We start from the raw sequence: 24,980 nt of genomic DNA, 5'->3' as shown, positions 1-24,980 counted from the left end.
ATCAAAAGAAGTCTGATTTTCCATTTTATTGTTCTGTATGTAAATAACATCAAAAGAAGTCTGATTTTCCATTTTATTGTTCTGTATGTAAATAACATCAAAAGAAGTCTGATTTTCCATTTTATTGTTCTGTATGTAAATAACATCAAAAGAAGTCTGATTTTCCATTTTATTGTTCTGTATGTAAATAACATCAAAAGAAGTCTGATTTTCCATTTTATTGTTCTGTATGTAAATAACATCAAAAGAAGTCTGATTTTCCATTTTATTGTTCTGTATGTAAATAACATCAAAAGAAGTCTGATTTTCCATTTTATTGTTCTGTATGTAAATAACATCAAAAGAAGTCTGATTTTCCATTTTATTGTTCTGTATGTAAATAACATCAAAAGAAGTCTGATTTTCCATTTTATTGTTCTGTATGTAAATAACATCAAAAGAAGTCTGATTTTCCATTTTATTGTTCTGTATGTAAATAACATCAAAAGAAGTCTGATTTTCCATTTTATTGTTCTGTATGTAAATAACATCAAAAGAAGTCTGATTTTCCATTTTATTGTTCTGTATGTAAATAACATCAAAAGAAGTCTGATTTTCCATTTTATTGTTCTGTATGTAAATAACATCAAAAGAAGTCTGATTTTCCATTTTATTGTTCTGTATGTAAATAACATCAAAAGAAGTCTGATTTTCCATTTTATTGTTCTGTATGTAAATAACATCAAAAGAAGTCTGATTTTCCATTTTATTGTTCTGTATGTAAATAACATCAAAAGAAGTCTGATTTTCCATTTTATTGTTCTGTATGTAAATAACATCAAAAGAAGTCTGATTTTCCATTTTATTGTTCTGTATGTAAATAACATCAAAAGAAGTCTGATTTTCCATTTTATTGTTCTGTATGTAAATAACATCAAAAGAAGTCTGATTTTCCATTTTATTGTTCTGTATGTAAATAACATCAAAAGAAGTCTGATTTTCCATTTTATTGTTCTGTATGTAAATAACATCAAAAAAGATTTTCCATTTTATTGTTCTGTATGTAAATAACATCAAAAGAAGTTTTCCATGTTTATTGTTCTGTATGTAAATAACATCAAAAGAAGTCTGATTTTCCATTTTATTGTTCTGTATGTAAATAACATCAAAAGAAGTCTGATTTTCCATTTTATTGTTCTGTATGTAAATAACATTAAATGCTATGTAAATTATGCTTTGCCTAAATGAAGAAAACATTACAATGAGTAAATTAGATTAAATTTCATATTTCACAGAGAGATGGTAAATATTAGAGAAGACACAGATGATAAACATCACAGTTCTTGTACTAAGAGAAATTGAAATTTTTTAAAACATTTTTTTATAAAATTAAAACTTAAATAATACTAAACTTGGTTTATTATCTATGTTCTGATCCTATGTTTATTCACGTACATTATAATTCTGTGAAAGTTGTGACATGCATACTTTGACCTGTCCAAAGTGAAAAAATTATTCAAATGATGCTTTCACGATGACTTATTTTCATGCAATTCATTGTCGTTGATAAAACCTGTTAGAAGTTAACTGTGAACAGTCATGTGCAAACTATATTCTGTTTAGTTTGTTACAGTATAAAGTTCAAAATACATATACTTGTTTGCCATGCATATGGGGTGTTTTGCAGTGTGTATTTTGTACCTGGGGTGGGGTGAAATCTCATGGGTCTCAACAAATTCTTGTGTATACAGTACTCAAGAGTTCAGATTAACTAGATCCCTTGTATCTTAGAGTGGCTAATAACCATAAGCTTCTAAGGTTCACTGGCTTCTTTGGTAAGGATTTCTCTACGGTTTTATGTTGTCATCCCTACTTTGTTTCTGTGCGTTTCTTTAACATTATTATTCCTATATCATACTTAGATTTTGCAAATTTATTTTACATTTACTAGTTTACCTTTTTTGAAAACAATTTCATTAAAGTAGATTGATAAATGAACATTTGTTTTAAATTCACAATTCAAAGGTAAAGTATATTTATATCACATTAGTTTGGTCACTTTCTCTGATTCTGGATTACAATGGGGCCAATGAAGCTGTAATGGTTCCTCCAGGAAAGTACAAGCACCTTGGAGTGCTGATCTAACATTAAGAAATCTTAATCATATGGTAAAATGTCTCACTAATTTCATCAGTTTCATCTAGTGGTCTGTAACAAACTGCCACTAATAGTTTCAGTCTCCTTGCTATTTTCTTCAGTATTCTCAACTTCAACAGGATGTAATTCACACTTTACATACAGAGTCACTCCTTATCCTCTCTCAGATTTGCACACTAACCAATTAGCCCATGCTTGGCTCACACACAAAACTTGACATCAGCATGTGCAAAAACGCATTATTAAAATATTTAATTTTCCTGTATAAACCATGTTTCATTGACATTGTGTAATTACATACTACAGCTATCCAGATGCACAGCCTTAGTGTCTGTAGATTTGATCCCATCACAGAATGGTAATTCCAAGGACTAGGTACTTTGACAAGTTCTTATGGTTAAACGTTTCTTTATTAAAAAAACACTAGGCAGACTCTAAATGACCTCCATGAATAATTAAATATATGAAAATACCAGGAGTAGATATAAGCTTTTTCACAAGTTTAACACATGCTTACCCTGATGACTATATGACCTTGCCGACTACCACCATCCAGGACTCTTCGTTCTGTTATGAGAACCACATGACCATCTTCTTCATGTTTCCTAGTGTTTTCTTCCCCTTGGTGGAGTATTTTGTGGTAATCGCTCTGTGCTATGCATACAAATTGACAGTCATTCACTTTAGTTCGCATCAGACCCTGATGATACATTCTTTCTGTGGTAGCTGTTATTCCAAAACTAAGAATATGAATACACAACATACATTTTGTATAAGTTTTTTAAAGCTTTATTTCAATTTCTGCTAACAAAAAATAATACAATTTATACATACATTACAAACTATACTCAAACTTGTATAGTAAGATTGATGGTAACCCTAATATAAATTACTTTATATAATGATGTAGAATTTTCTCATCTAAAAAAAGGGTAAAAGTATTTTTCCCCAATCTATTGGATAGTTTATGATATTGTACCCATAATGATCTGGAATTAAAACATACATTTTGCAAAACAAAATGAGAGAAACATATAACATCAATTATCATCTGTTTACCATCTAGTCTTCACTACTGTAAGTTCATTTATTATTAAGTCACCACTATATTTTTCATCAGTGACCTACTTAAAGTTCTTGAACATTAGGTTAAATCAAATAAACAAATGCTCTTAATTGTAGCTATTACTTCACATTCAGGTCCCTACCTGTCACCAAGATTTAGTTCCTGAATATTTCCATCTGGAAGCTCAATTTCCACTTGGCCATTGACAATGACAGACCAAGAGTCTAGTTCCTCTCCATCATTCATCACAATTGTTCCAGCTTTATCAACAACTGCAAACACCATCACAGCACATAAAGCTCTTCTCACAGCTAGGGTCATGTTGGCAAAAGCCTGTTGAAAGGACAGAGAAGTCTTAAGACAATAACAAGGTAAAGTTCCCTATTTGAAATCATAGATTTTTAGATGTTATATATTTTTTTGTGAATAGTATATTTTTTTCTCACCAAATATCACAAACATGCCTGACAAGAAGTGAAAAAATATACTTAACTACTTTTACTCCAGAATTTAGGATTACATAAAATCAATGTATTATTTATCATGTGACTTCTTTTTTAGGCTTTTTAGGCTACTAACTTTAATACAATCGTGTTGTCTTACTTGTGTAATGAGGTGGTGTATATGTACATATTTTGTTAAGTTATACAAAATATTACATTATAATACTTTGTATATAAAGACCACAAAGAATATGTACATATGTAGTTTCCAAAAATGTCTGAGAGAATCATACAGTAAGCTCTCTAACCTTCTAGGTGTATATTAATTATTTAGAATATTTCAATCACTGATATCAAATTAAAAGTATGAAGATAAAGAAGAAAATAAAACTTTGCTCACAGGTAAATGCTGCATGAACTCCAACAACACTTCAATATCATCCTCTGTACGCTCTGAAGGGTCTCTTTCCAAGCATTCACGCACAGTATCTCTAACAGACAGGTTCTGACAACAAAGAATATCATTTTAAGCTCATTTGAAGATCATAATTTCTGTCTATGTAAGTAACTACAAGGATATACAAATTCAACGTTCATGAGCCAATAGAGAGGAAGAAAACTACATTATTAATAAAACACAACTACGAATGAGGCACACCCACAAGAAGTAATCTGATGACAATGATTTCATACACACTTTATTATAATACCAATATATAGCACTACTGTAAAAATCAGGCTTTACATTCCTACCATTATGAATAATGTATGAAAAAACAAACTACATATACTCATAAAATCTGTGATCTTACAAAAAAGTACAAATTAATCCTATCATTGTAATGATCTCTATCTATGGATTGGTTCTTTTTGACCATTCAGAAGAAATAATACAAATTACAGTCTACTTAACACTAAGAAAAGCAACATCTTAACTCTCACAAACAAAATAAACATTCACCAGTCTGTTAAATTTCCTCTGAGAAACAACTCAAAACTGGCTGACTCGGAATTCAACCAATAAAACAACAGATTCATTAACTAATTAATCAACTCAATGATTAAAGACATTTTCATATAACATTTGCTTTTGCTAAATCTCATAAAGTCTAAGGTGTGACATCAAATGTACAAACTCAGGAAATTTCTGGGTACCACATACATCTCCAGTACATCATAACAAAATTCCTTCTTGCAAAAAGTACAAAATGTCTAAAAAAAATATTGAAAATGTAACCTACAACACTTCACTTCCCTGGATTGTAAAGTCTTGTGAATAATCCTTACCCACTGATAAAGCAATAGTATATTAATTTTAAGCTTACATGGCACAATGTAACAACATTTTTACTTTTTCTTGTTCCTGGGCAGAAAAACTACTCACTTATAAACACTTTTGTATAACTGTAGTATGAATACATGTAAATCTTGATCCATATGTTATTTTATTCAGACTTTATGTAAATGAAAATGTGCAAATTTGTCTGCTTTTACATAGAATATAGGTTAATTTCTAAATTTCATTATCCAGGTCACAAAAGCAAAGTTTGAGGGGAATAATGGCCATTTTTGGTACTTTTACAAAATAAGCAATTAAGAAATAACACATACTATCCAGGAACAAAATTTGTGTTACATAGTGTATAATTAATGTTACTCTTTACAAGTAGCAAAAATCACTATCCATAAATATAAATTACTACTGTTAAACAGTTAATTGTGTTGAATTAGGTAGAGTTACAATGCTGATTTGTAAAATAAAATATTCCTCATTACCTTATTTACTGTCTCTAAAACTGTCCATTCACCCAAGATTTTTTGTGGTTTTCTTTTCAGTGATTTATGATATGAAGTTGTGGCCTTGTGTCATTTAGCATCACTTTACTATCTTGTATTGGTGGCCTCACTTCTGCTGGTACTCTTGAAGTAATCTCGACAAGAACATTTCTAGTCTATCCAGCAGAATGACTACTTCTGGTGAATGTTTTATTGAAGTTATGCAAGTAGTGCTTCCCATCAGTGTTTTTCCAATGCCGATTTAAACAAATGATTCAGTTGTCTTCATTACTGTGGTGCCCATATTTTTTCTTACTTATCTTCAACCTCTGTTGAAGCAACATTCATATAGTGCATAAGAATTTCTTAGTGACAAATTGTAAAACTATTTGAAGCTAGTCTAACTTCATGTCAGTGTCTCCACATGAAGTCACTTCCCAACATGCACTCTTTCTCAAAGTGAGAGTAACTTTCACCATTATTCCTCCTGAAACTTTATGTCTACTTGCTTTTCAAATCAATCCCTATTTTTCTTTAACCCTGAAGACAATTTAACACCATTCGTTACAAGACTGGATTGAACAATCATAGCTGAAAAAAACCAGTAATGACCAACACACTGCAACACCTCTCTTCAATAAATCCACTGACTTATGGAGTAATTTGTTTTAAAGAATACTCACTTTACTTTTTTTGGGACGGATAGGATATACTTGTATACAAAATATTGGCTCCTTGGTTTGTTGTCAACAAATGATTCATCACAGTCATGAATGCAAAATCCATATGTTTTCACAATTAGAGCAGTCTCCTTCTTACATTCCTGAGAAACATATGAAACTGTTAAGTTACATTTGAAAATACCTGTTTTTTGTGGTTTACTTCTTCTGTTCTGTGCAAATAACTTTCTTATTAATTTTTTTCAGTCAGACATTAAAGACAACCATATAAAAAGTTGATATATCTACACTATTTGATCTGATGATCCTGTAACTTCTGGATGGTGCCTTTAGTTGTTTATCTGCAATTTTAGTGAATTCTAGACCCATCAATGACTGAAAAACTTCTTTCAAGGTGTTCACCTACTTTGCTTTAGGCTAACTGTCACATCCTCATCCATCATGGCATCTAGGAATTGGCCACTTGCCAACAAATCCATCATTTGATATGGGGCATCTGGGTAGGATAACTGGGCAAGCCTTTCCACACCTTCTGCAACTTCACTAAAATTCCTTTTTTCTTGCATTATCTGCTTCTGAAGCTTTCTTTGGAAACTTCCTTCTGGCATCTCACTCCAATCCAATTGGATAATACAGCCAATAATATTTGATAGTTGTTACAATTCTCAACTGGAAGGTTGCTTATTATTGTTAAAGCTAGTTCTTTTAAATGAACAGCAAAGTAAATGACGTTTTGTTCACTATTTCACTCAGTAACTTTGTCAGTTGAACCTGATTTTGTATCCAATAATACCTTTCTGCCAAAGTCTGTTGGTTTTTCCACTAGAAAATATTATTGAATTAATCTGCCAGATTCAGTAACTTGATGTGATAATGATATAGATGGAATGCTCCAGAAAGTTTCTGTGGTCATAGTTAACAACACGACTTCTCCTATTCCATATTTATGGTTGTTTGAAGGAGATATTCTTGGGTGGATGCAGAGGTGTGTGGCTGGTATGATCCTTGCCCTTACTAATTCATTATCAAGATGCATTATTCTATCACTGATGTCTTTTAGGTGCTGCTCTGATCTTGTCATTATAGTTGCTGTTTTGAATTAAGCACAAAGCTACACAATGGGCTGTCTGTACTCTGCCCACCAAGGTATCTAAACCCGTATTTTAGCATTGTAAGTCTGCAGACATATTGCCCAGCCACTGGGGGGCTGTCATTATAGCCTTTCTGCACCTCAGACATTTTTTATACACTACCAATTTTGTGTTATAATCATTTTGCACATGTCCAAAAGCTTCTTCAGTCTTGATGATAATTAAATTTCATTTACTTCTTAATTTTTATGTTCCTGTGTCCTACCTTTTGATCATCTTCTGTTAATGCTTTGTAAATTTATTTTCGTGTTTTTTAACTTTATGTCTCTTTCTGCTTGTTCTTCCTTCCACTGTTTCATCATCTCTAACAAATTTGGGCACTTGTAATTATACTGAAGTTTAGTCTAGATTCTATTTCATTTAAACGAACATAATCTCTCTCCTGACACAAATGTTGTTGTAGTCTCTATAATTGAATGCGTTCTTTTTCATTATCCAGTAAAAATAATACAAAATCTAACACACTTAACAAAGAGGTAAACATTTTTGTTTCTTTAACTGAAAGTTTTACAAATTATATGATGTCATGAACAAATAATAAACAAGAGTAGATCTATCTCACAAATAAAAATAAACAGTGAATTGTTAAATTCCCTCTTGCATCTAGTTACAGCTCACCAATAGCTCACTAGCATACTCTATAATCAACCGATAACAAAGTATAGGTTCACTATTTAACTAATCAACTAACTTACTGCCTGATTAAAACTAGTATTTTTATAAAGCATATGTTTCCTCAGGTCCCCTGGAACCTTGAGACATTGTATCAACTCTATATACACAGGCAATTTCTAAGCATTATTATGTCAAGTAAAAACACGTTGTAATACAAAATGTCTAAACTGAATTATTAAAAACACAGCCTACAACATTAGGATAGGATATGTAAAACTTTAGGAGCTCTTTTAAGTTTTAATCAACACTTTATGTTAATTAGGCAGAAAAAAAAATGAACTCACCTCAATCAGCTCTGCCAGATCCTCTTCATCATCTGAATCCACAGCACTTTCTGTCAGTCCTGAAAGGTCCACTTCTTGGTCCTCCAATGAAGACTGTACTGACTGCATTGTGTCAGATCCTGAGTAAGCTGAGGAAGTGTCACTGCCATGAGAACTTCTGTTGGACTTCTGCAAGGTTTCTCCACGTAAAATGGTCTGTACAGTATGATACTCAGGTAACTAGGTAGTCAGAGAGAAAGTCACAACATGAATCTCTTAATATCCTCTTATGATGCAAAATTTAACATCAACTATATAAAGTTTTACCTGAAATATGTAGTTCATGCAATAAAAGTACTTATTTTTTCTGCACTGTTGAAAACAAAATCAATAGTTCTCTTAAAACCTTCTTTCATTCACTTTCTAACTGTATACAATGTTTTCAAGAACATTTTCCATACATTTTAACTGAGATATTAATACAGGAAATAATGACACAACATTATCTATCAGGAACCTATCAGAAAATTTAAATTTGTCCACTACTGATGGAACTTTAAGTGTACTCACTCAACCATTCATGTCATCTACACAAACCATTTCAACACATGCACAAATATAATAAACGTAGAAATAAACAGCATCACACTTCTCAAAATTACATCCAATAAGTATGAGTAGTCATTGTTGGGCCCCCGCTTGTCCCTCTCTCCTCTTACATGCCCCTTAATTAGCTATGAATTCTTTCAATATATATACACTTAAGTTCAGAACTTTGAAAGAGAAGTGAAATGAAGCAGTTAGAAAGTTCACATAAATGTCTGTTTTTCTGACATAAAGTAATTTATATTCATCAAAATGGTATTAGGTCATAATCATTAGATGTAAAACTAACTTCAAACACAGAAGTTGTTTTTTTTCAGGCACTGGTATCACAAAGGTTAGTTACTGCAAATAAAAGTTTGAGTTAACAAACTTCCATTGAGTGAGTAGGTAAATTAGAAAATGTCACACAGTCAGTGTTCTAAATTTCTAACTATCTGTTATGAATATTGAACTTACTGAATTAGGCTTTAAAATGCTATTTGTTGATCAAACATTACCTGTATATGGTGAGGCTGGTGATCTACTTCATTACTATGCAACCGATCATGTGGTTCCACAGAAACCTCGTCCTGCTCAAGAGCAAGAAGTTTCTCCAGATTCATGGTGTTGCAGGACTGTCGCTGACCAGGTCGCATCAGTTGGACATCTGGGTAATCAATCTGGGGATCAACAGATGTAAATGTTAAATATGCTGATCTTTATATGGTCAACATTGTATACAGAATAGCAAGAAAGTATTAGAGCAGTATATAATGAGCATAAGCAAATATTAGAACAGTATACAACATAAAAATAATAACAAACACATAACAGAATGGTATATAATGAGCATAAGCAAATATTAGCACAGCATACAACATAAAAATAATAACAAACACATAACAGAATGGTATATAATGAGCATAAGCAAATATTAGCACAGCATACAACATAAAAATAATAACAAACACATAACAGAATGGTATATAATGAGCATAAGCAAATATTAGCACAGTATACAACATAAAAATAATAACAAACACATAACAGAATGGTATATAATGAGCATAAGCAAATATTAGCACAGCATACAACATAAAAATAATAACAAACACATAACAGAACAGTATATAATGAGGATATGCAAATATTAGCACAGTATACAACATAAAAATAATAACAAGCACATAACAGAACAGTATATAATGAGCATATACAAATATTAGCACAGTATACAACACAAAAATAATAACAAGCACATAGCAGAATGGTATATAATGAGCATAAGCAAATATTAGCACAGAAAACACAAAAATAATAACAAGCACATAGCAGAATGGTATATACTGAGCATAAGCAAATATTAGCACAGTATACAACACAAAAATAATAACAAGCACATAGCAGAATGGTATATAATGAGCATAAGCAAATATTAGCACAGTATACAACATAAAAATAATAACAAGCACATAACAGAACGGTATATAATGAGGATACGCAAATATTAGCACAGCATACAACATAAAAATAATAACACACACATAACAGAACAGTATATAATGAGGATATGCAAATATTAGCACAGTATACAACATAAAAATAATAACAAGCACATAACAGAACAGTATATAATGAGCATATACAAATATTAGCACAGTATACAACACAAAAATAATAACAAGCACATAGCAGAATGGTATATAATGAGCATAAGCAAATATTAGCACAGTATACAACATAAAAATAATAACAAACACATAACAGAATGGTATATAATGAGCATATACAAATATTAGCACAGTATACAACATAAAAATAATAACAAACACATAACAGAATGGTATATAATGAGCATAAGCAAATATTAGCACAGAATACAACATAAAAATAATAACAAACACATAACAGAATGGTATATAATGAGCATAAGCAAATATTAGCACAGCATACAACATAAAAATAATAACAAACACATAACAGAACAGTATATAATGAGGATATGCAAATATTAGCACAGTATACAACATAAAAATAATAACAAGCACATAACAGAACAGTATATAATGAGCATATACAAATATTAGCACAGTATACAACACAAAAATAATAACAAGCACATAGCAGAATGGTATATAATGAGCATAAGCAAATATTAGCACAGTATACAACATAAAAATAATAACAAACACATAACAGAACAGTATATAATGAGCATAAGCAAATATTAGCACAGTATACAACACAAAAATAATAACAAACACATAACAGAACAGTATATAATGAGGATATGCAAATATTAGCACAGTATACAACATAAAAATAATAACAAACACATAACAGAATGGTATATAATGAGCATATACAAATATTAGCACAGTATACAACATAAAAATAATAACAAACACATAACAGAATGGTATATAATGAGCATAAGCAAATATTAGCACAGTATACAACATAAAAATAATAACAAACACATAACAGAATGGTATATAATGAGCATAAGCAAATATTAGCACAGCATACAACATAAAAATAATAACAAACACATAACAGAACAGTATATAATGAGGATATGCAAATATTAGCACAGTATACAACATAAAAATAATAACAAGCACATAACAGAACAGTATATAATGAGCATATACAAATATTAGCACAGTATACAACACAAAAATAATAACAAGCACATAGCAGAATGGTATATACTGAGCATAAGCAAATATTAGCACAGTATACAACACAAAAATAATAACAAGCACATAGCAGAATGGTATATAATGAGCATAAGCAAATATTAGCACAGTATACAACATAAAAATAATAACAAGCACATAACAGAACGGTATATAATGAGGATACGCAAATATTAGCACAGAATACAACATAAAAATAATAACAAACACATAACAGAACAGTATATAATGAGCATAAGCAAATATTAGCACAGTATACAACATAAAAATAATAACAAACACATAACAGAATGGTATATAATGAGCATAAGCAAATATTAGCACAGTATACAACATAAAAATAATAACAAACACATAACAGAACAGTATATAATGAGCATATACAAATATTAGCACAGTATACAACACAAAAATAATAACAAGCACATAGCAGAATGATATATAATGAGCATAAGCAAATATCAGCACAGTATACAACATAAAAATAATAACAAGCACATAACAGAATGGTATATAATGAGCATAAGCAAATATTAGCACAGTATACAACACAAAAATAATAACAAGCACATAGCAGAATGATATATAATGAGCATAAGCAAATATTAGCACAGTATACAACATAAAAATAATAACAAGCACATAACAGAATGGTATATAATGAGCATAAGCAAATATTAGCACAGTATACAACATAAAAATAATAACAAACACATAACAGAACAGTATATAATGAGCATATACAAATATTAGCACAGTATACAACACAAAAAAATAATTATAGCAGAATGGTATATAATGAGCATAAGCAAATATTAGCACAGAAAACACAAAAATAATAACAAGCACATAGCAGAATGGTATATAATGAGCATAAGCAAATATTAGCACAGTATACAACACAAAAATAATAACAAGCACATAGCAGAATGGTATATAATGAGCATAAGCAAATATTAGCACAGTATACAACATAAAATAATAACAACACATAACAAATATATAATGAGGATAACGCAAATATTAGCACAGAATACAACATAAAAATAATAACAAGCACATAACAGAACAGTATATAATGAGCATAAGCAAATATTAGCACAGTATACAACATAAAAATAATAACAAGCACATAACAGAATGGTATATAATGAGCATATGCAAATATTAGCACAGTATACAACACAAAAATAATAACAAGCACATAGCAGAATGGTATATTATGAGCATAAGCAAATATTAGCACAGTATACAACACAAAAATAATAACAAGCACATAGCAAGAACAGTATATAACATATATAAGCAAATACTATTACAATACATATAAAAATGACATGCAACAAATTAGAACAACATTAGCAACATGCTCACAAGAACATGTGTAATAGAAAGTTAAAACACACATAAGTACAATATTAAGTAGCTGCACACTTTAAAATAAAAAAAACACTGTATAAAAACAATGTGAAATTATATCAGAACACAATACAATACAAAAGTAATAGCTCGGTAAAAATATCCCAAATCAATGCTACAGATATAAAACAATATCAGACAAACATGAGAAGAGTACAGTGTATACATAAAAGAACGAATTAGAAAAACATGAACAATAAATATTAAGTGTGATAAGGAAGCACAAACTGTAGAAATTTAGAACACAGACAAAACAATATTAAAATAGAATATAAAAAATTACAATAGGCGTAAGACACACATAATTACATATGCACAATGAAACCTTCTGATATACCTGTTTTTTGTAATATTTTTTCTGAAGTAGAGAAGATACAATAAAAAACACAATCTTTATTAACATGTTTCACTTCTCGAAACACAAAACAAGATTTGCAAGAGAAGCTTATTTGTTTGTTTTTGAATTTTGTGCAAAGCTACAGGAGGAATATCAGTGCTAGTTGTCCCTAATTTAGCAGTGTAAGACTAGAGAGAAGGCAGCTAGTCAATACCACCCACTGCCAACTCTTGAGCTACTCTTTTACCAACGAACAGTGGGATTGATCGTAACATTATAACGCTCCCACAGCTAAAAGGGCGAGCATGTTTGGTATGACGGGGATTCGAAACTGCAACCTTTAGGTTATGAGTCGAGCGCCATAACCACCTGGCCATGCCGGGCCTTACATGAGAAGAACAACTTTGCATCACGAAAGACAGATGAACTATGTTTATTTCCCGTTACAAGTTGGTTCGTAATTTATTAAATATAAAATAGCAAAATCACCCGTCTTCAGTTCAACAACCAGGTACCTGATAGGCTATCAAGTTCCATTTTAAATGAAAATCAGTTCGTTCTTATTTATGATAATCTTAATAAACGTTTTTTTTTGTGCTTTTTTTAAGCGACTTGATGAAGAAGATCATTACTGGGAAACTAGAACATAAATAACATGGGCGTGGAACAAGCGGGAGCAGTTAGTTTAGCGGTGTTTCTAAATAAACAAGGCCCGGTATGGCCAGGTGGTTAAAGCACTCGACTCGTAAACCGATAGTCGCGGGTTCAAATCCCAGTCACACCAAACATGCTCGCCCTTTCAGCCGTGGGAGCGTTATATTGTGACGGTCAATCCCATTATTCTTTGGTAAGAGAGTAGCCCAAGATTTGGCGGTGGGTGATGATAACTAGCTGCCTTCCTTCTAGTCTTACACTGCTAAATTAGGGGCGGCTAGCGCAGATATCCCTCGTGTAGCTTTGCGCGAAACTGAAACCAAACCAAACTACATAAACAAAATGTGGTGAAATCTGTGATCGTGTTACAGGATAGGAACACAATCAAATCGTTGTTCCAGACATTAGCACTCGTGAATTTATCACGAGGGCTCTAAAAAAAAAATCGATGTTAGTCTTTTCAACCCAAGATTTTTAAAACCTTTGACTTATGGTAAATCACTCTTTCTTTTTTAATATTGGGGGACAAAGTAAAAAAAAATTATTCGTTTAATTTCGCACAAGGCTATTTGAAGGACATTTGCGCCAGCCGTCCCTAAAGCTACTGCATGAGGGACATCTGCTCCAGTTGCCTCTAATTTAGCAGTGATATATTGGAGGGCTAGTAGAACTTTAACACAACCCACTTCCGACTCTTCGGCTATTACTGCCAGTACGAATAGTTGGATTTGACTGCCACTTTTATAAAGCATTTGTGGCTCCAAAGTGCGGACCGAACTATCGAGTCACACATCCACAGTCCGCAGGCAACCAACAGACCGCGCCCAGTCCAAAAACACTTTAATAAAATGTCCTTCAAAACATCTGATGTGTAAATAAGTCAGTATTAAAAATCTTATGTTCGCATAAAGCACTGTTACCTGTTCATGTGTACATCTACAATATAAAGTATTCACAAACACACGGTTCACTAATTCTTCGGAGGGTGAACGTACAATCATACACAAATTGTCTTTAATGAATGACAAAATTATAACTTGTTTGTTTTGAATTTCGCGCAAAACTACTCAAGGACTATCGGCGCTAGCCGTCCCTAATTTTGCAGTGGGAAGACTAGAGGGAAGGCAGCTAGTTATCACCACCCACCGCCAACTCTTGAGCTACTCTTTTACCAACGAATAGTGGGATTGACCGTAACATTATAACGACCCTACGGCTGAAAGGGGGAGCATGTTTGGTGCGACGGGGATTCGAACCCGCGACCCTGAGATTACGAGACGAACGACTTTACCCACCTGGTTATGCCGGGCCAAATTAAAACTTATACAACAGTAACAAATATATTTTTTCTTTAGATATACTCTCGTTCAAGTGTTTATCGACTTTGATACATAATACAGAAAAGTAGGAAACAAGTTACTTTCTGTTCTTCATCCTCTGTGACTCCAATAAGTGTCGAATACCAGCACTCATAATCTCTCACCCAGATCAGTTCTTGTTAAACATAAAGCTACACAATGGGCTATCTGTGCTCTGCCCACCACAGATATAAAGCCTTTCTCTGAGGTTTTAAGTTCTCACACATACCGCTGGGAGGCATCTAGATCAGAAAAATCTTCATCTAGTCAAACGCGGGTCATGGTCGTCAAACATATTTTGTGAAGGAGTCTTCAGTTTCATACAAATATAACTATACGTTTCAGGTGAAAAGGTTGGAGGTTATGGTCAAAAGTATTTAAGCCCCAAAGTCTTGTATAATTTTTGTCCACATATCACGATATAAATGTGTGTCACACATCAAGTAAACCTTACGTCATTTAAAAATAATCAAGAATACATTAATCCAGCCGAAATGGAACAAAATTAAAACCATCTCATATGAAATAAAAATCGTGACATCCAAATACATCTGTATGCATGTATAGGGTTGGCCAAAACATCTAACCACGATGGTGTTTTCAGGGTTAACTACTTTTGAAGAGTTAGAACTTCATCTGTTTTTATAATTCAACAATATTCGTATAAGTGAAGTAAAATATAAAATGTTAAAAAATTAAAACAACAAGCTCTGATAATGTTGGAATATTATATTTATTTACGTTCATTATGTACACATACATATATATATATATATATATATGAGAATGCAGCATACAGGCCATAACTTCGTATGTGATAATTCCAAAGGAACATTAATGTTACATTTACAGTTGTTATAACATGGTGAATTGATTACATTTAGTTTTCTACTTAGAACTAACCTATTATGTATTGCTATTGGAATTCTCAGCTTGTATGGTGCCTCATGCATACAAGGACCACACGGTCAAGTAAGAGCCCTATAGAGTATTCAGTTTTGGTTATTCCAGTTTTGACTGCTGACCACATGACAATCAGCGAGTCAACGCCCGGCGTCACGAGGGCCTTCTACAGCTGTAACCTAAATAACGAGAGTGACTGCAACTCTTAAACGCATTCACAGTCGAAGTGTTCAGTGGCACAAACCTTAGACCTTCCGATGCGTAGATAGGCAAGTCAATCAGTAAACCACAATCGCATATACTACAGTATTACAAACAACATACCAGTTACAAGTCTTTCAATGATGTGATAACTGCACAGAACGATATGTTACGAAACAAGTGAAGAAAAATGTGGGTTGTTGAAGTTTAGCCCGCCCTTTATTTGATAAAGATAAGAATACCATACAGTGAATGAGGTCGGAACGTCGATCCCAGAGCAAATTCTACCAAGGTTGTGAAAAATAATCGACGCACAAACAATGTTACAAAACAAACGTTTGTATAAATGCAACGTAGAAAACCACATAGTTTACAAAAGAAAGGCTACCATACAGATTACTGCTGATAATCGTCATTGTAAACTATCTGAGAGATGTGGTACTTTGACATTAGTAGCGCCATAATGAGACGTGTCAACTGAATATCAGGATTAGTTGTTACAGTTATAATGCCCAATATTTGAAAGTATGAGGCGTGTTCAGTTTCTTACCCTTAGGGGACACAGCAGATAGCCCGATATGACTTTGCTATAATAAAGCACACACACGTATAGTTTGATATCGTGACGAAAAACTTTTGAGTTCTGTTCAAAGCTCGACACGATAATTAAATCGGTCAGTTATTACGCCATGTAAACAATCTATTATCTTACAGAATATTGTAGAAAAATTCGTAAAAAGTTAAATAACTAACGTTGTTTAGCCTTAGGAAAAACCCGACGCTTACAGAATTTACTCTATGATCCTTGGATAACGTTATTTTAAGAATAATCGCTACCGATTACAGAAGAATCACTACTTACCCAAGATAAAACTGTTCGTATTATAAGAATCATTTATTACATTGTAGTACTGTTTGGTCTAGAAAATCACCTATTTATAACACTTAATACTATTTCTTTACTCTGCTATCAGAACAATCTATTACCTTGAAAAAAACTCTTCTGTTTATTTGGAAGTTTTTATTTCAGAGAAGCGCGAAACTGGTCAACACACAGAAAAACATTCACTACTAAAACTCGCATCTCTTTCAACACTACCTGATCATACATGTATCAAAACACTTGATCAACTCATGCACGATTTACGTTGGCTGCGTGTACACGGTGAACAAGCATCAGCTATGAGAACTAGATGACGTGATCGAATTTACTTGCACGTCTGAGTGACACGCGTACCGGTATCTCTTTTCAAAAGGAAGTACGTACATAGGGTATTGGGCAGAACTTCCTGTAATTCCAGTAAAGCCGAAGGATAAAAGGTATCGTCGTATGTTGGTTGAATGAAAGTCTGCGTACTTCTGAAAAAAACAACAAAAAAAAAACCGAACGAGGAAGTGAGGAAGTTAACTGACATGTATAACATTAAGCCACTGGTAACAGCATGGGGGCGTGTAAAATGAAAACTTTTGTTGCATTTTAATATAATGAAATTAAAAAAAAATCAACATAATACCAACGATTATGGCCCGGCATGGCCAGGTGGTTAAAGCACGCGACTCGTAATTTGAGGGTCGTGGGTTTGAATCTCTGTCACACCAAACATGCTCGCCCTTTCAGCCGTGGGAGCGTTATAATGTGATGGTCAATCCCACTATTCCTTGGTAAAAGAGTAGTCCAAGACTTGACGGTGGGTGGTGATGACTAGCTGCCTTCCCTCTAGTCTTACACTGCTAAATTAGGGACGGCTAGAGCAGATAACCCTCGTGTAGCTTTGCGCGAAATTCATAAAACAAACCAACGATTATCTCCACCCACTAAATAGGCTTTAAAAAGACGTATCCGCAGTAATCATGTACTTCTTATGACACTAATTCCCGTTCACATGAGAGGTTCCATAAATATACACTACGTGATACGCTGTGTATATTTACTATAGTGGTTAAATATATGCCACCCATCACTTCTTTTTATGCGTGACTTGAGCTCTCTATTTATATCCATTGCTTAAACTATTCCTTGAATAATTCGCTCCTTAATGTTTTTACCAAATAATCCGGGAACTGATGTATGCTTCATGTCTAACATTCAAAATCAACTGTCATTGGATAATAAAGAAAAACAATCATAAAAGAAAACCTTAGGATAGGACTTACTATCAACTTTTTCTTTTTTCCAGAGAACAATGGATCTTTTTTTTAAGTTTTAAGGGATGATTTTTAGTTCATGTGGTATACCGACTTGAATTCTAAAACCTACTGACAATTATTTTCATAACCTACAAAGATAATACCAATATAACGACAATATGTAAACTACATTAAAAACACAATACGTTTATCAAGGCCCGGCATACCCAGGTGGTTAAGGCACTAGATTCGTACGTAATCCGAGGGTCGCTGGTTCGAATCCCCGTCCCACTAAACATGCTCGCCTTTTCAGCCGTGGGGCAGTTACAATGTGACGGTCAATCCCACTATTCCTTGGTAAAAGAGTAGTCCAAGAGTTGGCGGTGGGTGGTGATGACTAGCTGCCTTCCCTGTAGTCTTACACTGCTAAATTAGGGACGGCTAGCACAGATAGCCTTCGTGTAGCTATGCGCGAAATTAAAAAACAAACAAACAATAAGTTTATAATTTTCTTATGAGAGTTCCGCTCACTAAACTTATGTACACAGGTTTTAGGATTAAGATTTATAGCACATGGTACATTCTTGAATTCATGTTAACAATTAACAACGGAACGCGTTATGCACTTTAATAATATACGACTGTCCTCATCTGATAATTTGATACTTAATTTCTGGCTGCTATAGGACGGTTCATAAAAAAAAGGCTACACAAACGCCACTTTCATTACAGCTTCTTCATTCTGCCTGAAAGAAAGTATTAATATGTGACTTGTACGGCAAAAGAAATGATGAAAGAACAAGGGTATATGTATACAGAGAACCAGAAATATTATTATCGAAAATCGAAGACTACTGGAAGCGCAATGATTTCCACCTATATTATCTGCGTAATACACAATTGGTGGAAATAATAAATTTGAAACTGACAAAAAAAGGGAATAGCTTTTTTAGTTTGTTTGGAATTAAACACAAAGCTACACAATGTGCTGTCACCTATCGAAACCCGATTTCTAACTGTGAGCCTGCAGACATACCGCGGCGCCACTGGGGGCAGTGAGGAAAGTGGAGTATTTGTTTGTTTTGAATTTCGCGCAAAGCTACACGAGGGCTATCTGCCTGGCCGTTCCCACTATTCGTCGGTAAAAGAGTAACCCAAGAATTAACTTTCAACCCTAGTATTTCTACGAGGAACAGTAAATATCTATCTTCTACTGTGAAAAGTAAGCTGGTAAACCGTGTTAGGCCAGACAAGAATAGAGCGAGCTAGCATTCCCCTCAAGTGAAGTGTATCTGTGTATCAGCATAAAAGTAATTTGCTCTTCCTGAACCGTCGATAAAGTATTCAGTTTCGGACTGGATAGAGAACTTAATATTCTTTACAAGTTTGAACAACTTTTGTATATAAATTATTATTTGTAATAACCGTTATTATAAATTGTAGTTTGTATAGTAACATATATTTGCGTTAAAAAAGAAAATTAAGTGTATCTCAGAACGGCTGGTATGGGTATTAAGACTTTTACCAATAAAGCAGAGAACTACGTTTTGACCTCCCTAGGTCATCTTCAGGTTAACAAAAAAAAAAGTGGGTTTCTAGTCATCAAGAAAATTGTGTGTATCAATCCTGGTGGCAAATATCATAAATTTGATACATATTGACTTTCAATTAACTTCTAAATTAAAATTAAAATTTCCGGCTGTCTAAAATTGTAATACGTAGCGAACGTAATATAATAAATTGGAGGCCCTTTCGAGATAAATTATAACACGTAACAAATGTAAGCAGATTTGAATGTGGTAAATTATGTTCTTGTTGCTGTTCTCACGGCAAATGCGATATATCTCCAGAGGACGTCTCGTCTCCAACTGGTAAGTGGCCAGGTGGGTTAAGGCGTTCGATTCCTAATCTGAGGGTCAAGGGTTCGAATCCCGTCGCACTAAACATGCTCACCCTTTCAGTCGTGCGGGCGTTATATTGTGACGGTCAATCTCAATATTCGTTGGTAAAAGAGTAGCCCAAGAGTTGGCGGTGGGTGGTGATGACTAGTTGCCTTCCCTCTAGTCTTACACTGATAAATTAGGGACGGCTAGCGCATATAGCCTTTGAGTAGCTTTGCGCGAAATTCAAAACAAACAAACCAACTGGTATGTCTGAATACTCCATGTTTATGACAACAGAATCCTCACAATAACCACTTCGTTCTGTTACCGATCAATCTCAATTTTTAACAAAATCAAAAAGCATATAGCTTTCACACCTATGACATTTATAAACACATGACTTATGACGGTTAACTTGCCAAAGACTGAAATTTCGAAACAAAGAGTTTACTGCTAATTCTAATCTCACAAGAGTCAATACTTCTGGTAAATTTGTGTTGTAACTAACACTTCTGTGTATTCTATCCGTATCAGGAATCGGAATACACAAGTAAAATATTCTGCTAGCTAGCAGTTTAGGCTTAATTTCATCAGGTTTAAAATATATAATGCGTAAAATAAACATTTAACTCTGAATCGGCAATTTCAATGAAATACAACAAGCAGGCCGAAATTTTTATGTTGTAGTTGGGTTACTGTTCTTTTCAAAATTAGGTGTAGAAAAGTGGAGTTATTTTATACTGGTATCATATTTTAGTTAAATGTTTGTTTTACGCATATTACATTTAATTTTCAAGAAGCTGTTATTAATTTATTCATCGTGCTAAGCCTTTATTCTCTTAACCCTAAATACAAATAATTTTTAATCCGACAAGCTTCTTACCACCACCCTCAAATGCTGTTTGTAAATCATAACCAGATAGTAAAAAAAATCTTCAAGTCATGTTAGAAAGTAGCGCATAGCGACATATTTCAGTTTCTCAAAGTCATGTTCTAAAATAATCAAGGTCAAGATGATTTCAATCCTGCATACAGAATACAGGGAAATGGGTTTATTTAAATGCATGTGCCAAACTGAAACTCGAGGATATTTGAACAATTTGTCAAAGGAGTCAATTTTTAGTGCTACAAGATAGACTTTAAGTTTGCCGTTAAGCCATGGGGGGCGGAGGGCGACATGTCCAATTAAAATAGTGACATTTTTTCCAAAGATCAAAGGATTTCATTTATTTACTGTGTAATAAATAATATAAACGAAGATAGACCACAGAAAGGTACATTTACACTTTAAATAGAAAACTCTAACGCCTCTACATACAGGACATTTATATTACAAATACTGTTTGTTTAAAGCGCAAGCTATACAATAGGCTGGGTACCAGCGTGCTGTCAACCGTAGGGAACGAACTCCGCATTTTGGCGTTATAAGTTCGTAAACTTATCGCTGACCCACCAGGGGGTACATATTATAGATCATATATAATACTGCTTTTACGTATTTGAAAAGAAAGTAAAATACATAAAAAGGAAACAAGTTAGAAAATTTAAATTGTATTTCTATTATTTTCAATATCTAGATTTTAACAAACATATATACTTCTGAAGTTAGTTTTTGTGTACTGATAGAATAAAAGATAAATTAATAATTTGGAAAGATATTCCACCTGAAATAATACACTTGTGTTGTTGTTGTTGTTTTCTTTCTAGGGTAAAACACAAAACGTAGGTGAAATTTGGCATTTTGGGGTATTACTGGATCTTAAGGTTCTAAAGAAACTATTTTGTGACATGTCTCAACCATGGGGTTTCTATCAATACCAAAACTGGAAAGTGTTACAAATTAGTATGTCTATTTAAAACCTTTCTATACTCACATCTTAGTTCATAATAATTTAAATCACCAGTGGTTACGAAATGAACTTAAAGAGAGAGTAAATGTTTCTTTACTTAATAGTTTACAAACGGAAATTTGACTTCTGCCAAAATACATTCCATTGTTGATCAATATCACTATGTAACAAAATTTTTACTTTTTCTTGTTCCTGGGCAGAAAGTGTTATTTCCAAATTGCTTATGCCTAAAGTAAATGGAAAATACCTATTTTTCTCTTCAAACTTTGCTTTTGTGACCTGGGGGCGTATAACGAAAACACGATGGGAGACTGTATTTGCAGGGTTATATGTGAAAGTGATTTACATTACAGTCGGAAATCTCGAGAAACTACTTACTTCTAAACATTTTTGTACAACGTTAGTACAAATACATGTAAATCTTGATTCACATGTTGTTTTATTCAGACCTCATGTAAATGAAAATTTGCATATTTGCCCGTTTTTACATAGAAAATAGGTTAATTTCTAAATTTCATTATTCAGGTCACCAAAGCAAAGTTTGAAGGGAATAATGACCATTTTCAGTACTTTTACAACATAAGCAATTAAGAAATAACACATACTATTCAGGAACAAAATTTCTGTTACATAGTGTAATAGTGCCTTAAAACTGGGCTGACCTCACAAAAACATAATGTTTTTGGGAGTGAAGGTATCAAAGTTAGGTGATACGGGGAAAAGACGTAACAGTTTTTTAATGTAACTCAACCACAAAACAGGATAAAGTAGTTTTAACTTTGCTAATTAATATCAGGTCAAATTTTACTGTAAATCTCTCCCTACAACAAATAAATTGTTGGTAATTTTTAGCATTATTGACGTGGAAAATCTTCCGATTAATTAAAAACGAAATTTTAAAACGTGCAATTTTATTAAGGACTTTCAGTGCTGCTTCTTTCTAAGAACAGCTTTAAGATTAGAAAGAAAGTTGTCTTTCTCCACGCCTTACTTCAACATACTAAATCTTAGTCATTTTGACAGTACTTACATTAGTTCATCAATGACAATTTGTTATATATATTATGAAGTCAGAATACAATATGAAACAAAACAGAAAACGTAAACTTGCCCATTGATACGTGCTTGTCTGCTGGGAAACGTTCGCGAAAGGGATATTTCTGTGTTGGATCGGGCGATTGAAGCAAGGTAAGGTGTAATTCCGTGTCTCTTTTACGTCTCTTGGTTGATTTGTACTGTTATGGTTTTAGAAGTTATACCGACATTGGAGACTGTTATTAACTAATCGTTAAAACATCGATTCTGAATAATACATAAATTTTACAAGCATAATTTATTTATTTGTTGTTAAGCACAAATCTACACATTGGGCTATCCGTGCTATGCCCACCATTAGTATCGAAAACAGGACTCTAGCGTTATAAGCCCACATACTTTCCACTGTGCCACTCCTCACTTTTTCACCTTAAAAAAGTCAAAATAAAATAAAGGCCAAAACCCCATAGAAATTTCAATAATTTTTCACGTGAGGGGACGAAAAGGAACCACAACGTTCCTGACCACCCCAGTTGGAGAGAGAATTCTTCAGATCTCTCTCTCTCTCTCCCTGAACTGAACCCTTGCCACGTTCGTTTGCGTTTGCTGTGCCATTGAGGGGCTTTAGAAGCACAAAGGAGATAATTTGTGGTATGGTTAATTTTTAATTCTGTGAAAATCAACAAACTATACGAGAATGACCTGCTTCTTATAAAAGTTTACTCACATAACCTGACAGGTTTTCAGATAACCATACTGTCCAATGATAACCCACTGCTGACTATATACCAGTTGCAGGATGACTTTCATCAAGAGTTTAACAGTTTTCCCCACTGACTGTCATACATTTTTGTTAACTGACTGTGGCATGCTTGATAACCCAGTCTTGTTAACTGATTGTGGCATGCTTGATAACCCAGTCTTGTTAAATGACTGTGGCAGGCTTGATAACTCATTCCTGTTATCTGTACGACTGTTATATATATATATGTAAACTCTTGACTTGTTTTTGTTATTAACTGATTCTTACTTGCTTGATGACTCATTCTTGTTTCTTACACATGTACTTCGTTACTTATTAACTGGTTATTTACATGTTTGACAACTTATCACTGTTAAATGTACGATTGTTATATACGTATGTGTGTTACTGCTGTTACTATTTTAGCGTTCTAAATAGGAAGACTTACGGCTGTCCCACCGGGTGACATTTTTGTTAAGTGACTTTTATACGCTTCATAACTTGTTCTTGCTAACCACTGTTACATCCTTCACGGCTTTGTTTTTTTTGTTTTGTTATAGCTCAATAACATCTCGCTCTTTACTGTCAGATGCGTGATGCCTTGTTCTTGTTGATGTATTATCACTTTTATCTCAACTGACTATCAGATTAACTTGTATTGTCGACTGACTGCCAGATGCGTGATGTCTCTAGGATCCTTTCTGACCGGTTATTGGTTGTTTCAAGACTTACTTTGCAATTGACAACCAGAGTTCACTAACTATCGTCAACCGAGTGCCAGATGTCTATGCCTTATTTTAATTTGTTCTACAATGTAGAGAGAAAGATTCGGTGTTAGCTATAAGCCTAACGTGTCATTTGAAAACTAGTTACGTAAGTCGCCAAGAAAAATTGCAAGATCATAAAAATACGTTATACATCTCGCTGGAAATTCCGAAAACTTAAATAGAATAATACCATATAAAGATTGTAAAGGAACTAAGTTTTCATGTAA

General features: G+C 33.2%; 1 protein-coding gene across 15 annotated transcripts in view; it reads right to left on the bottom strand.

The window, feature by feature from the left end:
• Positions 1-24,980, bottom strand: part of LOC143254385 (rap guanine nucleotide exchange factor 6-like) — a 170,432-nt gene that overhangs the window by 43,853 nt on the left and 101,599 nt on the right. For 10 of the 15 annotated variants that reach the window (XR_013030177.1, XM_076509486.1, XM_076509479.1 and 7 more), the window contains 5 exons: positions 9,294-9,455; positions 8,212-8,430; positions 4,046-4,150; positions 3,345-3,535; positions 2,654-2,876 (listed from right to left, as the gene is read on the bottom strand). Coding sequence is in view for 14 of the 15 variants with exons in the window: in XM_076509486.1 (XP_076365601.1) it covers positions 2,654-2,876; positions 3,345-3,535; positions 4,046-4,150; positions 8,212-8,430; positions 9,294-9,455 (900 nt within the window). In the remaining variant the exon portion in view is untranslated. The other 5 variants (XM_076509481.1, XM_076509485.1, XM_076509483.1 and 2 more) reach the window with 5 other exon arrangements.

Source organism: Tachypleus tridentatus, chromosome 6 (assembly GCF_004210375.1).
Source record: "Tachypleus tridentatus isolate NWPU-2018 chromosome 6, ASM421037v1, whole genome shotgun sequence".
Taxonomy (NCBI): Eukaryota; Metazoa; Arthropoda; class Merostomata; order Xiphosura; family Limulidae; genus Tachypleus; species Tachypleus tridentatus.
The sequence above is the reverse complement of the archived record's forward strand: the minus strand, read 5'-3'. Positions and strand labels throughout refer to the sequence as shown.